This window comes from Nerophis lumbriciformis, linkage group LG18, assembly GCF_033978685.3.
Source record: "Nerophis lumbriciformis linkage group LG18, RoL_Nlum_v2.1, whole genome shotgun sequence".
Lineage (NCBI taxonomy): Eukaryota > Metazoa > Chordata > Actinopteri > Syngnathiformes > Syngnathidae > Nerophis > Nerophis lumbriciformis.
Genome location: NC_084565.2, coordinates 18,080,131 through 18,102,500, shown reverse-complemented (window position 1 = coordinate 18,102,500; position 22,370 = coordinate 18,080,131). Strand labels below are relative to the sequence as shown.

The 22,370-nt window shown below is 39.8% G+C and overlaps 1 protein-coding gene across 3 annotated transcripts in view; it reads left to right on the top strand.

Moving 5' to 3' along the window:
- ttc39a (tetratricopeptide repeat domain 39A) overlaps positions 1-15,660 on the top strand; it is a 98,526-nt gene extending 82,866 nt beyond the window's left edge. For 2 of the 3 annotated variants that reach the window (XM_061977767.2, XM_061977769.2), the window contains one exon: positions 5,761-10,718. In XM_061977767.2, the coding sequence (XP_061833751.2) occupies positions 5,761-5,875 (115 nt within the window). In that variant the 3' untranslated portion in view covers positions 5,876-10,718. Of the gene's footprint in view, positions 1-5,760; positions 10,719-15,342 lie in introns of those variants that run through there. The other variant, XM_061977768.2, reaches the window with a different exon arrangement.
- The last annotated feature ends 6,710 nt before the right edge of the window (positions 15,661-22,370 follow it).

Here is a 22,370-nt window from a genome sequence, read left to right as displayed (position 1 = left end):
AAAACTCCCGGGATTAATATTCTCCGATTTTCACCCTTACAATTATAACAAGATTTTCACCCTTACAATTATAATAAGGGCGTGCCATAATGGTACAGTATTTGGGCCCTCTACAATCTGTAATAACAGCGTGCCAGCCCAGCCCCTTGTAATACAGTATGCATCTTCTGCTTGCACACGTACGTGACAGCAAGGCATACTTGCTCAACAGCCACACAGGTTACACTGATGGTGGCCATATAAAACAACTTTAACACTCTTACTAATAATGCGCCACACCTTGAACCAAAACCAAACAAAAATGACAAACACATTTCGGGAGAACATCTGCACCTTAACACAACATAAACACAACAGAACAAATACCCAGAATCCCATGCAGCCCTGACTCTTCCGGGCTACATTATACACCCCTTCTACCACCAAACCCCGCCCCCACCCCAACCCTGCTCTCTCACACATCAACACCCCCCCTCCCCCCCTCTGTGCGTTGGTTGAGGTGGGCGGGGTTTGGTAGCGGGGGTGTATAATGTTGCCCGAAAGAGTTAGGGCTGCATGGGATTCTGGGTATTTGTTCTGTTGTGTTTATGTTGTGTTACGGTGCAGATGTTCTCCCAAAATGTGTTTGTCATTCTTGTTAGGTGTGGGTTCACAGTGTGGCGCATTATTAGTCAGAGTGTTAAAGTTTTTTTTATACCGCCACCGTCAGTGTAACCTGTGTGGTTGTTGAGCAAGTATGCCTTGCTGTCACCTACTTGAGCAAGCAGAAGCCTCATACAACGTGTGGCTGATCAGGCACGCTGGTTGTAGTGGGTGCTAAATGCTGTACCATCATGGCACGCATGACGCTGTCTAGCGCCATTCATGTAAAACCCGCGGGCCGCACTAACATTCAATTTTCATATTAAAGTGTGGGCCGCGTGTCTGAGACCCTTGGTTTATACATAGCACAAAGCAAAAATAAAACTTTGTATGCAGTGTTATTTCATTTTAAATTTCAAAATTTTTTTGTGGCTCCCATTGTTTTCTTTAATTTGTGAAACTGGTCAAAATGGCTCTTTGACTGGTAAAGGTTGCCGACCCCTGGACTAACAGAATGCGGCACAAAGATAATATGTAGCCACAGTGAAAAAGAGGTCTCACTCGGCCACTAGACTTGGCTGGGTGAAACTTGTGATGTTAGCGGCCCTAAATAGTGGGGATAGGAGACTTATACCTAACAAGACTACATTAATCATAATACACCTAAAGACATGTCTAAAGTGAGTTTATAGTTGAAATAACGTCTTGTTCTGAGTGTATAGTTGGACAATGGTTTTTTTGTAACGCAAATCGATTTACAGTATTACACAATCTGTTGTGTTTCGACCTACATTAAATTGACTTAAGTCTTATAACTTAAATCTGCATAATATAATGATGTAACACATGTACAAAGATGTGTACATTATATTTAAAATCAGAGCAAATTTACATGTACTGTAGGAAAATTTTATATTTAATTGCCCGTGCGTGTCATAGGCAGCACACATGCCTTGTCTGCTGCTGGACAAAATTAAAAATGTTTAAATAATAATAATAATAAAACATCACTTGTAAGTAAATACCTTCATGTTCTGTCGTTAAATACGGTTTAAAACATGATATAATGTAGCACAGGGGTGTCAAACTTGTTTTAATTCAGGGCCATATTGCAGTTATGTTTGCCCTCACAGGGCCACTTCTAGCAGTGAATGATATTATTACACAATTTCCTATGCATTTGATGATTTATTTTCTTTATGTACAATGTAAAAAAATGTTTTAGATTTAGATAGAGTAAAAAATTGACAGGTTAGTCTTGAAAAAAATTCCGTAAAATTTACAGTGTTTTTTCCAGTCGTACTGTTTTTTCATGTACAGTAAAATGCTGCAAAACCACAGTAAATTTCACAAAGTTGCTATAAAATCTGTTTAAAAAAATTGGCAATTTGATGAATAACTTGCTTTAAAATCATAAGTCAAGCAGATAAAAAGTATTTATTTTCTTTCGAGGGCCAAATAAAAGGATGTGGCCCCGGGCCTTGAGTTTGACACCTGTAATGTAGCATATTGATGTCAAAGCCAACATTTCCTCCGTGGGAAATGTTTTACAAAGTTCAATATCTAATTGTGACAAATATAGATATTTATTGTTCAATCTGTTTTCTTTCTTTTCTGATTTATTTTGGTAACATATGTTAGCACTGGGAAAGTCCTTCTGGTAAGAGTCTCTGTTGTCCCAGTTCTCCACAGGCCAATGGTAAAGCTTGACTGTCATCTTCCGGGAATGTAAACAGTGAAACACCGGCTGTGTTTGTGTTGCTGCAGCCGGCCTCAATACACCGCTTCCCACCTACAGCTTTCTTCTTTGCTGTCTCCATTGTTCATTGAACAAATTGCAAAAGATTCACCAACACAGATGTCCAGAATACTGTGGAATTTTGCGATGAAAACAGACGACTTAATAGCTGGCCACCATGCTGTCCCAAAATGTCCTCTACAATCCGTGACGTCACACGCTGACGTCATCATACCGAGACGTTTTCAGCAGGATATTTCGCGCAAAATTTAAAATTGCACTTTAGTAAGCTAACCCGGCCGTATTGGCATGTGTTGCAATGTTAAGATTTCATCATTGATATATAAACTATCAGACTGCGTGGTCGGTAGTAGTAATGTTTCAGTAGGCCTTTAAGGTATTAAATATTATTAGGGCTGTCAACCCCAAAGCATTAACGCATGTGATTATAAAAAATAAATTATAGGGTTATCAAATATGAATGAAGATTAATCACTTCCAGGTTATGGCTTAACCCGGAAGATGCTATAAGAGGCGGTCAATTTCCCTTCAAAACAGAACTTTGGATAAAACTAATGTAACTTGTTGGTATTGCAGCGACAAACGTTTTTAGCATTGGTGCATGTCAAGGTTAAAATACCATCTTAAAGCGAAACACGTACTCGAAGATTGCGCCGACAGTGTTGTCAATCCTCTTGGTGACTTCTTTTGTAAACAGCTACTAGCAACAAATCTAATGACTTTTCCTGGGGATATTCGAGACTTTTTTGTGTCTTGGAGACTCTGAGGTGAAAGCAGGCAGCAGTCACCGTCCTCAGCGAGCAGTGACGGCTGCTGCCGGTCAGCTGGGGCTGTTGGGCCGATAGCTACATGCCAGCATGAATGCTAGCTACATGGACAAGAAGCAGAGAAGAATGCTACACTGGCACAGTTTACCGATTCAATGTTGTCAACAAAAGTAGCACATTTAAGTTAAACATATGCCTTTGCTAAACAGACAGCCACCACATGTAGGACATCTTACATCTGTGAAGACCAAGTCCTGCAAGAAGATGTCATTTATATCACCACAGCTGATCTGTCGTACAATACTTTGGAGAGGCACGATTACAGCAAGGATAAACTAATTACTACACAAACAAGAGCATCAACTTGCAACTACAGACTAAATGTGAATTTATTTTGCTTTCTGGAGAACTTTGGACATCTGTAAGTAATCACAATGAGCTGGGGTCACATTGTACCAAAAATAAAGAGATCAGCGTTGTCATCTGAAGAGGTAAACAAGCTTGTTTGTTTAAACAACTGTTTAAACTAAAGAAGAGTACACTGCAAAAAGTCAGTGTTCAAAAACAAGAAAAAAAAATACAAAAATTAGGGGTATTTTATTTGAACTAAGCAAAATTATCTGCCAATAGAACAAGAAAATTTGGCTTGTCAAGACTTTCCAAAACAAGTAAAATTAGCTAACTTCAATGAACCCAAAAATACCTTAAAATACGTATATTCTCACTAATAACAAGTGCACTTCTCTTGGTAGAAAAAAAAGAGACCTTTTTGCCCAACATGTTGAAAAATATTCTTAAATTAAGCAAATGCTAGTGCCATTATCTTGACATAATGATATGCGCTCGGCATCATGATTTTTTTTTTCATGCTTGAAGTAAGAAATTATTACTTAAAAAAAGTAGTTTTATACTTGTGAGTGTTGATGACACAGCTTTGCAACAGTTGATATTCTGGTTTCAAGCATGTTTTACTCAATATAGGTCATACAATCTCAGCAACAAGCTGTAATATCTTACTGAGATAATTTAGGACCAAAACACTTAAAACAAGTAAAACACTCTAAAATAAAATCTGCTTAGTGAGAAGAATTATCTTCTCGGACAGAAAATATTAAATGTGTGAAGTGTGAAGTGAATTACATTTACAGTATATAGCGCTTTTTCGCAAGTGACTCAAAGCGCTTTACATTGTGAAACCCAATATCTAAGTTACATTTAAACCAGTGTGGGTGGCACTGGGAGCAGGTGGGTAAAGTGTCTTGCCCAAGGACACAACGGCAGTGACGAGGATGGCGGAAGCGGGGATCGAACCTGCAACCCTCAAGTTGCTGGTACGGCCGCTCTACCAACCGAGCTATACCGCCCCAAACTATGGGTTGTTTGTTTTCCCAAGTTGCAAGGAAAGTTGGAGTGGACATGGCGTGCGTAAAGACATTTATTTTTACACTAACAAAAGAAACAAAAGGCGCGCACAAGGCGGAAGTACAAACTTGGCTAAGAAAACAAAACTAGAACTTGGGCAAAAACTATGAACATTAAATAAATAACACTTGCTAACTGTGATATGAATAAACAAACACTTACTTGAAAAGCATGGAACTATGGCATGGAACACGTAATCAATGGAGTAACAGGGATAACAGAGTTAATGTCGCCAGGCCGACCAACAGAAAAAGACAGGCTTAAATAACAGTGGCATGATTGGTGACAGGTGTGTGAGTCCAAACGTGGAACAAGTGAAACTAATGCGTAACCATGGAAACAAAACAAGGGAGTGAAAAAGCAGGAACTAAGTGACCAAAACCAAACAGGACATGATTCAAACAAAACATGATCACACAGACATGACAGTGTCACCCTTATTTGAGATATTTAATCTTACTTAGATTTCAGTTTTTGCAGTGTAAATGGTGCACTATGTTAATTTGTTTATAAGTGTGTTTACTACATTATTGGTTAGATAAGTACACTGCAAAAAAGGTAATACACTAGGTAATACACCAACTTGTACCTTGTTTGCAAAATTTTTGCAAACTGCAAAGACTTTCCAAATGTGCATTTAATTTTTACTATACTTATTTTCACCAAGATTTGAGCAATCAATCAATGAATTGCAGTTCAGTAAAACATTTAAAAAAAACGTTCCTGTATAACATTCTGACTACTAAATTGCATGTGTGCCCAAATATTGGGGTATTTTCTTCAGCAAATGTCATTTATGCAAGCAAATAATAACCCATATTTAATTATGATTAATCACAGATTTAGAGTGTGATTAATCTGATTAAAAAATGTTCACTTGACAGCCCTAATATATATACCCCTGTTAGATCATGGGTGTTCAAACTTGTTTTCACAGACACATTTAAGGACACAGAGGATGCTTAGTCTTCATCTTTTTGTTTGTTAAAAGTGTTATTTATTGAAAACCAGCTTTTATCTCAGCTTTCTGTATAAGGTGAAATAAACATGCCTGCAGTCCTATGTTCCTCCAAAATGTGGGTTACATTCCAACATTTTACAACTTCAAAAGCACTTAAATTCCAACACACTGTAAAAGGTTGACATTTGTTTGTTCACATCCTTCGTTATAGCTATAGCAAAAAAAAAAAAAAAAAGGATTGTTGCTAAACAGTCATTGTTTTTCTACAGGCAAAATTACAAAAACTACTCCATGGAATCTCGGACTCACTTCCGAATCCAAGCAGCCCTACACAAAGCCAGGAGTGCGAGTCAAAATGGAGTCCACGTGCCCTCAAGTCCATAACAGGTGCACAAGTGCTGAGACAGCTTCCTGCATCTGCACTCACACACTGCACCACTCTGCTTTACCTTACCTTTTTTAGTTAAGTAGGTGGGAAGAGGAATACTTGATATTTATTTTTTCCCATTGTGTGTTTGTTTTTTACTGGTAACTACTGCTGATGGCGTGCCCTTGTGGCACTGATGGCAATCATAAGGCATGACGTTTCCTCTTTTTCCAAACATGCATTCACTTCCTCAATTTATTTGAAATTGAAGCAAGTCCACACATGTAATTCAAATTAAAACGTCACAGTTGCACTGAAGTCATCCATGAAGGCACGGTGAAGTAGCAAAGAGGGTCTCCACTGATAAAAAGTTAGGATATATAATTTTAAAATTTGATTTTGAGACTGGTTATGATCTAAATTATATTTTAGCTAATGTTTACCTTTAGAATTATTATTTCCAGTATATTGGATTAGTATTCATTGTTTATTACCAATTTGCATTCCAAATGTCTTCCCTCCGCTGAAATGTATTTAAAACACGCACAGATCTGTTTCATTGTGTCAGTTCTGACAATCCCACATGCCTTTTAAACTCATCCCAACTCTCCAGAGCTCAGTGTGTGAGTTATTTACATTTATATACTGTAAATGGCACATTTGATTCAAATTATACTCTTATAAGATGACCGATGAATATGTATTTTAAAAAGGCAGCCTTCCTTTGTCTTGTTGGACAGAACTTGAGAACCTCGAACAAATAGGCTATTCATGCCAAGCAATCAGAGGACTGTGTGTTTGTCCACCTGTTGCATCTTTAGGGAGGATAGATGCTTCAAAAGTACACAAAACCACTGCTGGCACCGGTTTTGTGTATTTGGGATCCCCATAAGTCCCAAAAATGTAAAATCAAACCATGGAGGCATGGTGAAGATATTTACAAAACAATCTTGCCTTCCACCAAACTTGCTCCAAACAAGATGTTTGGAATTTGAGACGTTGGTGGTGTATTTTGCAAACATCTCTATATATTTGCGAATCCGCCATTTTTCTCTAGTTGTAGTCCAACGTTGTAGTCAATTCGTTTCTTCTGTTTCCCTGGGGCAGAATGGCTCGTACATGTGCATGCATAAAGTAGCGTATATTTCTAACATAGGGGTGCCCATTACGATGAGCTACCGGTCGATCGCGGAGGGTGTGTCAAGTCGATCGGCAGCCGGGCATTAAAAAAATAGACCTAAAAATTTGCCGTCGTCAATCTTCACTATGACGTCACTTTGGTCACTTGATTGACATTCACGGCACCTGAGGGTCTTGTGAGATGACGCTGGCTGCTGCGAGATTATTATTAAGAAAAAATGACCGACAGGAAGGCGAGAAACACTTTTTATTTCAACAGACTTTTGCACCGTACCTGCCGTCAAAACTCTAAAGACCGACTGCACAGTTCCCACCTTCACAATAAAAGCGCTGCTTCATCCTGCCTGCGCTAATAAAATAAGAGTCTCGGAAAGCTAGCGTACACAAGCTAGCAAGCTACAGACTTTGCCGTCAACGTATTTCTTGTAATGTGTTTAAAAACGAGTATGGAAGCTGGACAATTAAGATGCCAAAAACCAACCACTTTCATGTGAAATTGGACAGAAAGGAGTACTTTTCTTTCCCTCCATTTGAAAATGTGGACGTTCTCAGCACTACTGTCTGATTCCAATCAATGCAAGTCATCAGAATCAGGTAATACACCAACTTATATTCTTGTCTTCATTAAAGATAGGAATCTATATGTGTTAATGGCCTACTGAAATGCGATTTTCTTATTTAAACGGGGATAGCAGGTCCATTCTATGTGTCATACTTGATCATTTCGCGATATTGCCATATTTTTGCTGAAAGGATTTAGTAGAGAACATCGATGATAAAGTTCGCAACTTTTGGTCGCTGATAAAAAACCTTGCCTGTACCGGAAGTAGCAGACGAGTAGCGTGACGTCACAGGTTGTGGAGCTCCTCACAGCTGCACATTGTTTACAATCATGGCCACCAGCAGCGAGAGCGATTCGGAACGAGAAAGCGACGATTTCCCCATTAATTTGAGCGAGGATGAAAGATTCGTGGATGAGGAAAGTGAGAGTGAAGGACTAGAGGGCAGTGGGAGCGATTCAGATAGGGAAGATGCTGTGAGAGGCGGGTGGGACCTGATATTCAGCTGGGAATGACTAAAACAGTAAATAAACACAAGACATATATATACTCTATTAGCCACAACACAACCAGGCTTATATTTAATCTGCCACAAATTAATACCGCATAACAAACACCTCCCCCCTCCGGTCCATATAACCTGCCAATATTACTCAAACACCTGCACAACACACTCAATCCCACAGCCCAAAGTACCGTTCACCTCCCCAAAGTTCATACAGCACATATAATTCCCCAAAGTCCCCAAAGTTACGTACGTGACATGCACATAGCGGCACGCACGTACGGGCAAGCGATCAAATGTTTGGAAGCCGCAGCTGCATGCGTACTCACGGTACCGCGTCTGCGCATCCAACTCAAAGTCCTCCTGGTAAGAGTCTCTGTTGTCCCAGTTCTCCACAGGCCAATGGTAAAGCTTGACTGTCATCTTCCGGGAATGTAAACAATGAAACACCGGCTGTGTTTGTGTTGCTGCAGTCGGCCGCAATACACCGCTTCCCACCTACAGCTTTCTTCTTTGCTGTCTCCATTGTTCATTGAACAAATTGCAAAAGATTCACCAACACAGATGTCCAGAATACTGTGGAATTTTGCGATGAAAACAGACGACTTAATAGCTGGCCACCATGCTGTCCCAAAATGTCCTCTACAATCCGTGACGTCACGCGCTGACGTCATCATACTGAGACGTTTTCAGCAGGATATTTCGCGCAAAATTTAAAATTGCACTTTAGTAAGCTAACCCGGCCGTATTGGCATGTGTTGCAATGTTAAGATTTCATCATTGATAAATAAACTATCAGACTGCGTGGTCGGTAGTAGTGGGTTTCAGTAGGCCTTTAAACATGCTTGTATTATCTAAACACCTTTAACTTGTTAACAAAAACGTCTCTTTCATAAATAAATAAATATAATTTTATGTATGAATGAGGTAGATCCCCTCGACTTGGTCAATTGAAAAGTAGCGCGCCTGCAGAAAAAGTGTGGGCACCCCTGTACGAACTTATATCTGTCAGTAGACTTGATATGGAAGTGCTAAAAAGTACAACATGGCTGACAGGGAGAAGTCACAGTCAAAAACGGCTTGGCCTGGAGCAGGACTTCGGCACGTAAATAAGACGGCCCACAAAACGGCGCATTCTGTAGACAAATTCAGGAAACGGCTTGAAATCTATGCAAAATTTTGACCAAAGCACCACCATTACATTTTATTTACCATGAATTGATTAACGTGGACCCCGACTTAAACAAGTTGAAAAACGTATTCGGGTGTTGCCATTTAGTGGTCAATTGTACAGAATATGTACTGTACTGTGCAATCTACTAATAAAAGTTTCAATCAATCAATCAATCAATCAATGTAGGCTACAATTAAGTGATTTAAATGTAGAACCCCTGTGAAACCTCCAGTGCTGCTCCTGTATCAGCCATGCATGATTACAACCTCCTGTAAGATGGACTTAATAATGAACTCATAATTGGCGCTCACGTGAAACTAAACGAACACTGCACAGAGAGAGGAAGACGACGTTAATAATAATGGTTGCAAACCAAAAACTATTCATTTATTCATGATTAGACTGAGGTTTCGTGTCCACAATGATATTCCTTGTTACAAACGTATCTTAACAGCTTATTTTAAAAATGTCTTTAAAAACGTATATTTTATTGTCTACAATTCATACTGTATTTTTGCTTTAGGTTCCACTTGGTCATTTTAACATTATTTTTTGTGGCATTAAAATGTTAGCAATAAGCAATACTGTAATGACAAGGCTACCACAGAGCCTAGTGACATTCCTGTATATACTGAATGTTTTTATTCTTACTTCAAATAGAAGTATGAAAGCACATGTTATTGTCTTTTTGCCATAGGCTACAGAGTTATTTACAGCAAGAGTTTTCAATATGAGATGCCCAAATAAATAAACCCTGTTCACACTGCCTGTCTGTTTGATTTTTGACGTATTTTATTTTCATGGCAACGTGAATGACACAATTCCAAACTTTTCACATCCGACCCAAGCCTCGTATATATCTGGATAAAAATCAGATAAGTATCCAGTGTGACTGCAGTCTGAACAAATGGGTAGCATTCATCCAACTTAAGCGTCATCAAAAAGCGATAAGCGTCATAGTGTATATCAGTGACGTGCTATCAGGGGAGGCAAGTGAGGCAGTGCCTCACCTTGCCAAAAGGGGGGTAAAAGGCTTAATGAGATGTTCAGAAACGAAGTGATAGAATAAAATAGGTTTTAATATTTCTCTTTTGGTCTATGCTTTCTATGTGATTTTTGGTGTGGTTCCTGTATATATTTGATCATTTTCATGGTCAAAATCGCGGAAATTCCGTGTTTCCTGATCGAAATAACAAGGCAGACGACAAGTGAGGCAGACACAGGTGGTGCCTCCACAGCTACACACAAAGTGTATTGAGCGTGTGTGCGAGGGGGTGCTTACTTATTGCCACGGGCAAAAGGCAGGCCATGAGGCAGCAAGTACCTCTGCCTGAAAGTAGGGGGCGATATATTGTCAACTTGCAGTTCAATGCCTCAGCAGTACTCTGACTCGCCACACTGGGAGAAGTGGGCGCGCTTTTTTTTTTTTAAACTGTATTTATAACAAACATGGCATTTTTTATCAGAGTAAGCCAGCGTTTGTGGGTGTTTTTTGTCAGATGCAAAAAATATTGTTTTATTGCTTGGAATGAAATTGAAATAAATGAATGTGATCATACAAAGTACGTTTTCATGGAGGATAGTTATTGCTGCTTCAGATACATATACAGAAAGGTGAGATACACTCACAATCAGTGTTGGGACTAACGCGTTACTAAGTAACGCATTACTGTAACGCCGTTAGTTTCGGCGGTAACTAGTAATCTAACGCGTTATTTTTTATATTCAGTAACTCAGTTACCGTTACTACGTGATGCGTGATATCGGCTAGAAACAGAAGAAGTGTCGTCCTTCTGTCTCACAAGGAAAAGAAAAGGCGTGCTTTCCTCGACCGAGGAGCGGAGCGCAGGGGAGACGTTCCTCCAGGGCCTATGTACTTCGGGGCTAACACCCTTCACTTTACCCGGCAGTGGGTCTTTACAGCTCCGGACTCGAGGGTGAATGACGAGGCCGGCGGTTTGTTGCAATTTTGTGACTTTATTGGTGTCTTGCACGTAGCCATCCACCAAGCTAGAGCACCTGCACGCATTCACTGTTGCGCTCCCTCACCTCTCTCGCCCACTCACTCACTGACGTCACTCACCTCACATGCTGTCATATCTTAAAGGGCCACACACACATACGCTACTCTCATAACAACTAAAAAAGACATCATGGCGAAGCCAGAAGTCGAGTTTCTTAACATGGATACTGTCAGAGTTTGTAGGACACAAACCCCAAGATGCAGAGAAGGCGGAAGGCATTGTGCGGGAAAACAAGATTTAATGTTTATAAAATAAAGGAAAAAAACACAAACCAGGAACTAGGAACAAGAAACAGGATGCCAGGGAAACAAGAACTGGAAGACGAGGAACAAAAAGACAGCAGACTACAAACAGCTACAGAATATAGCTTACCGCTACCGCATCCAACTACACTGACAACGACAAGTAGAAATGACAATGATCCAGCAGTGACTGGAGGGTAGGGCAGGTATAAATAGCAGCTGGCTAATTGACACCAGGTGTGGCCAGGTGCCAATCAGCCACAGCTGAGGGGACACAGCACTCAGGGAGACAAGTAGGAAATAAAGACAAAATAAAAGTGCTGGACAGAAAACTAAGACAAACTCAGAGAAAAAACTAAAACACAGTCAAACTGTCAGGGACAAGCCTGACAGATACATTGTCACTACTTTTCTTTTGTCGAGCACAAAGAAAAGAACATTTTAGTTAAATGTAAGTTGTGTCTTGGATCAAAGATCCCATCTACTTAAAGTTAAGTGCCAATGATTGTCACACACACACTATGTGTGGTGAAATTATTCTCTGCATTTGACCCATCACCCTTGATCACCCCCTGGGAGGTGAGGGGAGCAGTGAGTAGCAGCAGTGACCGCACCCGGGAATACTGCCCAAAACAGCAATTCAAATCTGCTGAAACAGCTACATAAATGGTAAATGGGTTATACTTGTATAGCTTTTCTACCTTTTTCAGGAACTCAAAGCGCGTTGACACTATTTCCACATTCACCCATTCACACACACATTCACACACTGATGGCGGGAGCTGCCATGCAAGGCACTAACCAGGACCCATCAGGAGCAAGGTTGAAGTGTCTTGCTCAAGGACACAACGGACGTGACTAGGATGGTAGAAGGTGGGGATTGAACCAGTAACCCTCAGATTGCTGGCACGGCCACTCTCCCAACTTCGCCACGCCACATAAGCAACATGCTTTGACGAAGCTAGTAAAGAGAGACACAGACTCCGATGCCACTTCACCTCCACCTAAGGATTTTAACGGAGGCAATGCTAGCCAGGACAACATTGATAGAGCCATTGCAGCGTATGTGCTAGAAGACATGCAGGCTATTTCTACAGTGGAGTCACCCGTTTTCTGGAATCTAATTAGCATGATACCGGCGTCAAACAACAAATGGCACGGAAAACATGTTCCAACTACCTGGACAGTGAGTACATAAACATGGAAAGCGAGCTAAAGAAAACACTCCAAACTCTGCCTCTGCTCATCATTGAAGGTACACACTGTCAATTCTCTTATATACTCTTTCATTCTAGACTTCTAGAGTGTTTGATTATCACATCACTCTAAATGTATAGACTATAAAGTTCACAAACATAAAGAGGGATGCTAGTGGGCCAGGCCAATCTTACCTTATCTCTAAACTAAAACTGGGGAAATGTGTAGAGTCTTCTGGGCTTCACTACAGTGTTGATCTCCTGAATACATGATTTTATTTCACAATTCCTTGAGAGAAAAAAAATGCCTGATTAGGCTTTGTGTATGTCATGTGTGCCTTCCTAGGGTGAAGCCAGCTTTACAGCTATGTTGTTATTATGCGGTTTGTTACTTATGTATGTTATGTTGCAGCTATTTCAAATAGTTTTGTCATCTTGTTGTGGCCTGAAATAAATTGGCCCTTTGAAACATATCTTTGTCTTTGTGTGTTGTATGTAGAGCACATTGCTTAGCAGAGTTCAGTGATGCAAATGCATGTCAAGGTGATCAACAGATTGTATTATTCTCCAGTGCAATAACAGTACTGAAATGAAGGCTAAAAGGGCATTAATGGGAGCCTTAAAAAAAAAAAGGAGAAAAAAATAAGTAACTAAATAGTTACTTTTCACAGTAACGCATTACTTTTTGGTATAAGTAACTGAGTTAGTAACTGAGTTACTTTTGAAATAAAGTAACTAGTAATTGTAACTAGTTACTGGTTTTCAGTAACTAACCCAACACTGCTCACAATACTTGATGTATTTTGTTAAAAGCAAATGGGACCAAAAAGTATTTAATAACAACTTTATCAAATACTTTTTGGACCTTCTGGTGGAGGACGCATGGCGTGAAGACATATTAGCCTCTAGCTCCCGCTTTACTCTTCCTTTTAACATGCACCCCACCTGTATTTGAAGAGCATTTAACTGCTGGTAACTCTCTTCTACTACAACGACGCATAGCAACACGCTTGATGACCGACAATGCCTCCCAAATCCGCAAAGTCGCAAGAGAAGGTAGAGGCAGATGTTGCAGCCGTTAGCAAATCTGAGCTGATTGCTATATTATTGGACCACAGATCAACCTTGTTAACTGAGCTCAAAACATCCTTTAGCGAGGTGAACGAGAAGCTGAACGGACTTCAGGAGACGGTCAATAGACATAACTACAGACTGACCTCATTAGAGGAAAATGCCGAATCCCTACATCAGCGGTTGGAGCAGGTGGAGGCTGTTTGTGACATGCTACAGGCCGACAAACAGAAGCTAAAGGCTAAGCTCACCGACCTGGAGGGAAGGCTAGTTGGCTTACCTGAAGGGATAGAAGGCCCGCAACCTACCAAGTTTTTCTCCTTGTTGCCGAAGGAAGTACTTGGTGAGGAAGTATTCGCCTCTCCACCTGAGCTGGACCGCGCTCATCGCAGCCTGGCTTCCAAGCCAGGCTGCGATATCCTGCTCTGTTTTCATCGCTTCCAGAGTAAAGAGCTGCTGATCCGGGAGGCTAGGAAGAAGGGTACGCTGCAATACCACGGGCACGCGTTCAGAGTGTACGAGGACTACTCTCCAGAGGTAGTGAATCAGCGGAGGGCTTACCGTCTCTATACAAGATGGGACTCAAACCCTCGCTACTTTACCCGGCCAGGCTACGCATCACACAGACGGACGGCACTCGCGTTTGGCTCGGATCAGTAGCCGAGGCAGCTAACTACATCATTGCGTATAAAGACTCTTCATAACGGCCTCATCAACAAACTTTGTTTATGAGTTACAGTGAGTTTAAGACCTGGACTGTATAATTATATTACACGTTATACTTTCTACCTCAATCTATATCACTGTTGTTGCTACCATGTGTTTATAGCTAGCTTTTATATCGGTCCAGATAGAAGTTTGTAAAGTCTCAGCAGCATATAATTCATCTAAGCCGATAATTTATTATTTTCTCATTTTCCCTACCTCATTTGAGATGCACGTGTATAAAGGAGCCCTTTTTTCCCATTTTATTTGTATCTTTTTTGAAAATGATCAAGCTTCATTGGTTTATTTCATTTTGTAGAGTTTTGTGTCTATCAAGTTTTTTTCTGGTTTAAGCTGTGAAGGTTTAACATAGTTAATTTCTATCTCAATTTTGAAATGCTGCTGATCTAAATGCACTACTTACATGCAAGCTATGCACATGAAACAAGAATAGCTATTGAATTGTATTTATATCTTTTCTGTTTTTTTTTGAAAAAACATTTATTTTTTGATTATATATACATTTAATAGTTTACCCTGTTCTATTTTATTTACATGTAATATATATCTCTGTACTCAGTTATTTTCCCTGTATCAGGTGGGGTACTTAATAGGTTAATAATATGGGGGAGTAGAGTTTTTTTTAATTTTTTTATTTAAGAAGTAATCTGGAAGTCTTTAAGTTAGTTAGGGAAGGTGTGCTGTTTCTTTTAATAGCTGAATTCACCTTAGGGTTGGGGGGAGGTTTTTGTTTTGCTGTCACTCAAGGCATAAAGGCTGGTCACTATTACTTGAGTACTTGGTCTAAACTTAATTGGCACCGTATCACCTGTTTGATGTTTAACTGTCTTTCCATATCACACATAGAAGCAACATGAACTGTGACATCAACCTCGTTAGCTGGAATGTCAAGGGCCTGAATCACCCGGTAAAGAGGAAAAAAGCACTAGTACACCTCAAGCGTCTGAGGACGGGAATTGCCTTTCTGCAGGAGACCCACCTTCGAAGGTCAGATCACTCTCGTTTAAAATGTGGTTGGGTGGGTCAGCTCTTCCATTCTACTTTTCAGGCTAATGCGAGAAGCATCGCCATATTGATAAATAAAAATATATATTTTACCCCCTCTGGTACCATAGCAGACTCAAACGGACGTTATATTATAGTTACTGGCCAACTCTATAACACCAAGGTTGTACTGGCTAACGTATATGCTCCGAATTTTGATGATGCCCAGTTTTTTGATCGTCTCATCAAATTACTTCCAGATCTAAACTCTCACCAGCTCATTATGGGAGGTGATTTAAATTTTTGTTTAGAACCTGGGATGGACAGACCAACAGCCAGAAAAGGTTATGTAGCATCTAAATCAGTTTCCTATATACAAACTTTTCTTTCGGAATTTGGCATATCCGATATATGGCGTTTTTTGCATCCAAAAAGTAGGGAATACTCCTTCTTCTCGCATGTGCACCACACATATAGCAGAAACGACTTTTTTTTCACTGACAATAAATTAACTCCCTACATAAGTTCTTGTGAGTATCAAACTATATTAATATCTGACCATGCTCCTCTTTTATTGAAGCTGAATTTGCCTGAATCAAGGACAATTAGAAGAAATTGGAGGTTTAATTCTCTATTATTAGCAGATGAAAATGTTTTACTTTTTTTATCAGAACAAATCTCTCTATTTTTTGAAATAAACATGACCACAGATGTTTCAGTTGCAACTATTTGGGAGGCCCTTAATGCTTACTTAAGAGGGCAGATAATATCTTTTATGGCTAATAAGAGAAATAACTCGGAAGCAAAACAACTAAGTCTGGACAAGCAAATAGCTGAAATTGATAAAATATATGCACAATTCCCATCTCCTGACTTATATAAAGAGCGTATGAAACTTAAAGCAGAATATGACCTTATTTCATCATTTTTCATTGAAAACCTTCTGCTCAGGAATAGGAGTGTTCTGTATGAACATGGTGAGAAGACAGGGGAAATTCTGTCCAGACAATTGAAGGGGGCAAGAGCTAAACAAATTATCAATGGGGTGCTTTCTCAGGATGGTAGGGTCACTACAGACCAACAGGAAATAAATAATATTTTTTAAAGATTACTATTGTAAACTGTATGCGTCCAACAGTCCCTCCAATCCCAATGCCATACAGGACTTTTTTTAAGGATCTACATATCCCATCTTTGCCACCAGATCAGGTCTTAAATCTAGATAAGCCAGTAACACAACAAGAAATATTGGAGGCCATTAAGTCTCTGCAAACTAAAAAATCACCTGGTTTGGATGGTCTACCGTGTGAATTTTATGTGAAATTCTCCACACAGTTAGCTCCTATTTTGGCAGCCATGTATTGAGAATCACTAGTAGCGGGATTTCTCCCAACCACCCTAAATCAGGCATGCATAACATTACTGGCAAAAAAGAGCAAGGACCCCTTAGACTGCGGATCCTATAGACCCATATCTTTGTTAAACACAGACTATAAAATATTGGCCAAAGTACTAGCTTACCGTTTGGAAAACATTTTACCCAGTTTAATATCCTCAGACCAGACAGGTTTTGTTAAGCATAGACACTCCTTTTTTAATACCCGACGCCTGTTTAACATAATGTACACTCCTTGTCAAGCTGCTTCAGAATGTCTTCTCTCCATGGATGCAGAGAAGGCATTCGATAGAGTAGAATGGGACTACCTCTTTGAAACGCTGGCAAAATTCGGATTTGGGGAAACATTCATCACATGGATAAAACTGTTATATTCCAGCCCTTCTGCTATGATTCTGACTAATAATTTGTATTCAAGTCCTTTTGATTTACACCGTGGAACTCGCCAGGGATGCCCCCTCAATCTCCTTCTTTTTGTCCTGGCTATTGAACCCCTAGCTTTAGCCATTAGGTCTAATCACTCTATAATGGGCATAAATAGAGGAAACATATAACATAAATTGTCCCTTTATGCTGACGATCTTCTCCTTTATGTGTCCAACGCAGAATCTGCAATTCCATTAATTCTTAGCCTGTTACAACAGTTTGGTGAAATCTCCGGTTATAAATTGAATTTCAATAAATTGAGTGCCCTTGAATATGGACGTCTCAATACTAGAAAACATTGGGTTGCCCTTTAAGATCACTACAGACAGTTTTAATTACCTCGGAGTTACTATTACAAATAATTTTAAAGACATCTTCAGGCAAAACTTTGGGAAGTTGTTTACACAAACCAAGCAAGATCTGGCTAATTGGACTCCCCTTTTCATTTCACTTATAGGCAGTCAATGCAATTAAGATGACTGTGCTTCCAAAATATTTGTATCTGTTTCAATGCTTACCTGTATTTATCCCTGGTACATTTTTCAAAAAATTAGACTCAATAATCTCATTTTATATTTGGAATGGCAAACAGCCACGTCTGCGCAAGGAGTTTTTACAAAGAGCAAAACATGATGGAGGTATGGCCCTTCCAAATTTCTGTATGTATTACTGGGCCACCAACTTGCATTGCATGTCATACTGGACATATTACCATCTACATAAGGAAAGTCCTACATGGGTGAAGCTGGAGACACATTCTTGTGGTTCTGCTTCCTTAGCAGCCCTAATGGCTGCAGCTTTGCCTCTATCAGTGAAGACAATTAATATTAATCCTGTAGTACCGGTAAGTCACTCGCTCAAAATATACTGTCAATTTCGAAAACATTTTAACCTGCAAGGAATGAGCCTTTTCAGTCCAGTAGCATCAAATCACTGCTTTCCACCTTCAACACTTGACACAGCTGTTAATATGTGGCATCAAAGGGGTTTGAAATGCTTCAATTAACTTTTTATAGACAATATATTCGCCTCTTTTACGGAGTTGTCCAAGAAATTTAATCTACCCAGTTCCCATATATTTGGATATTTCCAGATAAGGGATTATGTTAAAACAGTTCTTCCGCAGTTCCCTAACAAACCCTCTAAATCAACCACAGATGAAATTATGTCTTTAAATCCAATAAAGAAGAGGGCAATCTCACATATACTTAATTTACTCTCAGGATTAGAATGCACTCCCATGCTAAGAATCAGAACAGCATGGGAACAAGACCTCCAAATATCAATAGATGACGTAACGTGGGCAAATATTGAGAAAAGGGTTCACTCATCTTCAATGTGCGCACGGCACTCACTGGTCCAATTTAAAGTGATACACCGGGTGCACTTCTCAAAAGCAAAATTAGCAAAAATATTTCCCCATATTAACCCATTATGCGATAGATGTAAACTAGATAACGCAACATTAATACACGTTTTGGCTTTGTCCGAAACTAAAGGGGTACTGGAAGTCCATCTTCGAAGCACTCTCCAAGGTCTTAACAATTCAATTCAGGACTCTGTGCAGGCCAGTCAAGTCAAGTCCTGCACAATTCAGGACTCTGTGCAGGCCAGTCAAGTTCATCCACACCAGACTCTGTCATCCATGTCTTTATGGACCTTGCTTTGTGCACTGGTGCAACTGCTCGGCCATGGAAACCCATTCCATGAAACTCTCTGCGTACTGTACGTGGGCTAATTGGAAGCTCACATGAAGTTTGGAGCTCTGTAGCAACTGACTGTGCAGAAAGTTGGCGACCTCTTTGCACTATGCACTTCAGCATCCGCTGACCCCTTCACTGTCAGTTTACGTGGCCTACCACTTCGTGACTGAGTTGCTGTTGTTCCCAAACTCTTCCATTTTCTTATAATAAAGCAGACAGTTGACTTTGGAATATTTAGGAGCGAGGAAATTTCACGACTGGATTTGTTGCACAGGTGGCATCCTATGACAGTTCCATGCGGGAAATCACTGAGCTCCTGAGAGCGGCCCATTCTTTCACAAATGTTTGTAGAAACAGTCTCCATGCCTAAGTGCTTAATTTTATACACCTGTGGCCGGGCCAAGTGATTAGGACACCTGATTCTGATCATTTGGATGGGTGGCCAAATACTTATGGCAATATAGTGTGTGTGTGTATGTATATATATATATATATATATATATATATATTATACTGGGCAGCACAGTGGAAGAGGGGTTAGTGCGTCTGCCTCACAATACGAAGGTCCTGAGTGCCATGTCATCTGCTGGTGTCGGTCCACTCTGTTTCCTGAGATCCAGGGTCAACGCAGCCGTCTACCAGCAAGTTTTAGAGCACTTCATGCTTCCTGCTGCTGACCTGCTCTATGGAGATGGAGATTTCAAGTTCCAACAGGACTTGGCGCCTGCACACAGCGCAAAATCTACCCGTGCCTGGTTTACGGACCATGGTATTTCTGTTCTAAATTGGCCCGCCAACTCCCCTGACCTTAGCCCCATAGAAAATCTGTGGGGTATTGTGAAAAGGAAGATGCAGAATGCCAGACCCAAAAACGCAGAAGAGTTGAAGGCCACTATCAGAGCAACCTGGGCTCTCATAACACCTGAGCAGTGCCAGAAACTCATCGACTCCATGCCACGCCGCATTAACGCAGTAATTGAGGCAAAAGGAGCTCCAACCAAGTATTGAGTATTGTACATGCTCATATTTTTCATTTTCATACTTTTCAGTTGGCCAACATTTCTAAAAATCCCTTTTTTGTATTAGCCTTAAGTAATATTCTAATTTGGTGACACACGGAATTTTGGATTTTCATTTGTTGCCACTTCAAATCATCAAAATTAAATGAAATAAACATTTGAATGCATCAGTCTGTGTGCAATGAATAAATATAATGTACAAGTTACACCTTTTGAATGCAATTACTGAAATAAATCAAGTTTTTCAAAATATTCTAATTTACTGGCTTTTACCTGTATATATATATCTACATCCTGAAAATATGCAAACAAAACTGTTAGATAATTGATACTTCAAACTTGCATAAATAAATCTTAAGGAATATAACATAACTTGGCTTCTGAGAGCTTCAAAATGTAATGAATAAAATGCTAAAGTTGTTGATAAACAAACAATTATTTTAATGATAAAATATGGTTACTTTAAATGAATTATTATGATCATTTAAAATTAATTATTTCAAATATGTTTATTTTAATGTATAATTCTATGGCTGGATGTAATAAGGAGTCAGATTAATTTTGATGTTTTTAGCAAAATATAGTAAAAATGTATTTAGTTTTTTTTTTTTAAATCAATAAATATATTGATTTTTAGGTAAGATAAACATAATAATACAATTTATCTCTAGTCTGGATGATTTAGTTCTTGTCACCCTGTTGTCCTCCCGTCTCTTCCCCAAGGATGGCTCCATGAGCTGGGCAAACGCCTGAAGATGCCCTACGTCAACAACACGGTCGGCGGCCCGTCGGTGCACAGCTCGTATATCGCCGCACTCTACTTCACCCTCAGCAGCCTGACCAGCGTCGGCTTTGGCAACGTGTGCGCCAACACGGACGCCGAGAAGATCTTCTCCATCTGCACCATGCTCATCGGCGCCTCGTATGGAATAACGTGATTGAGCAGGCACGCTGTTTATATCGTGGGAAAGCAGACGTGAAAAAAGGCTGTCCTCACTCAGGTCTGCATGGAGCTGGAGCTGGAGGGGGCGTGGCCTCCACCTCCGGCTGAAAATCGGGAGATTTTCGGGAGAATATTTGTCCCGGGAGGTTTTCGGGAGAGGCGCTGAATTTCGGGAGTCTCCCGGAAAATTCGGGAGGGTTGGCAAGTATGCTATATATACATATATATATATATATATATATATATATATATATATATATATATTAGGGGTGTGGGAAAAAATCGATTCGAATTTGAATCGCGATTCTCACGTTATGCGATTCAGAATCGATTCTCATTTTTAAAAAATCGATTTTTTTTATTTTATTTTTTTTTATTAATCAATCCAACAAAACAATACACAGCAATACCATAACAATGCAATCCAATTCCAAAACCAAACCCGACCCAGCAACACTCAGAACTACAATAAACAGAGCAATTGAGAGTAGACACAAACACGACACAGAACAATCCAAAAGTAGTGAAGCAAAAATGAATATTATCAACAACAGTATCAATATTAGTAACAATTTCAACATAGCAGTGATTAAAAATCCCTCATTGACATTTTTGGAAAAAAAAAAGAATAATAGTGTCACAGTGGCTTACAATTGTATCGCATCTCATAAGCTTGACAACACACTGTGTCCAATATTTTCACAAAGATAAAATAAGTCATATTTTTGGTTAATTTAATAGTTAAAACAAATTTACATTATTGCAATCAGTTGATAAAACATTGTCCTTTACAATTATAAAAGCTTTTTACAAAAATCTACTACTCTGCTTGCATGTCAGCAGACTGGGGTAGATCCTGCTGAAATCCTATGTATTAAATGAATAGAGAATTGTTTTGAATCGAGAAAAAAATCGTTTTTGAATCGAGAATCGTGTTGAATTGAAAAAAAAAAAAAAATCAATTTTGAATCGAATCATGACCCCAAGAATCGATATTGAATCGAATCGTGGGACACCCAAAGATTCACAGCCCTAATATATATATATCCATCCATCCATCCATTTTCTACCGCTTATTCCCTTTGGGGTCGCCGGGGGCGCTGGAGCCTATCTCAGCTACAATCGGGCGGAAGGCGGTGTACACCCTGGACAAGTCGCCACCTCATCGCAGGGCCCCTAATATATATATATATATATCATTTTTTTTGGTAATTGTATTTATTTATTTTTTATTTTATTTATTTGGAACTTCCCGCGGGCTGGATTTTGGACGCTGGCGGGCCGGATTCAGTTTGGGGACCCGTGGCCTATTCTTTGACCCTTTTGTGAGCTGCTCAAAATCAGGTGCACATAGTGACTACATAATGAACACATGGTCAGGGGCGCCGCTAGGGATTTTGGGC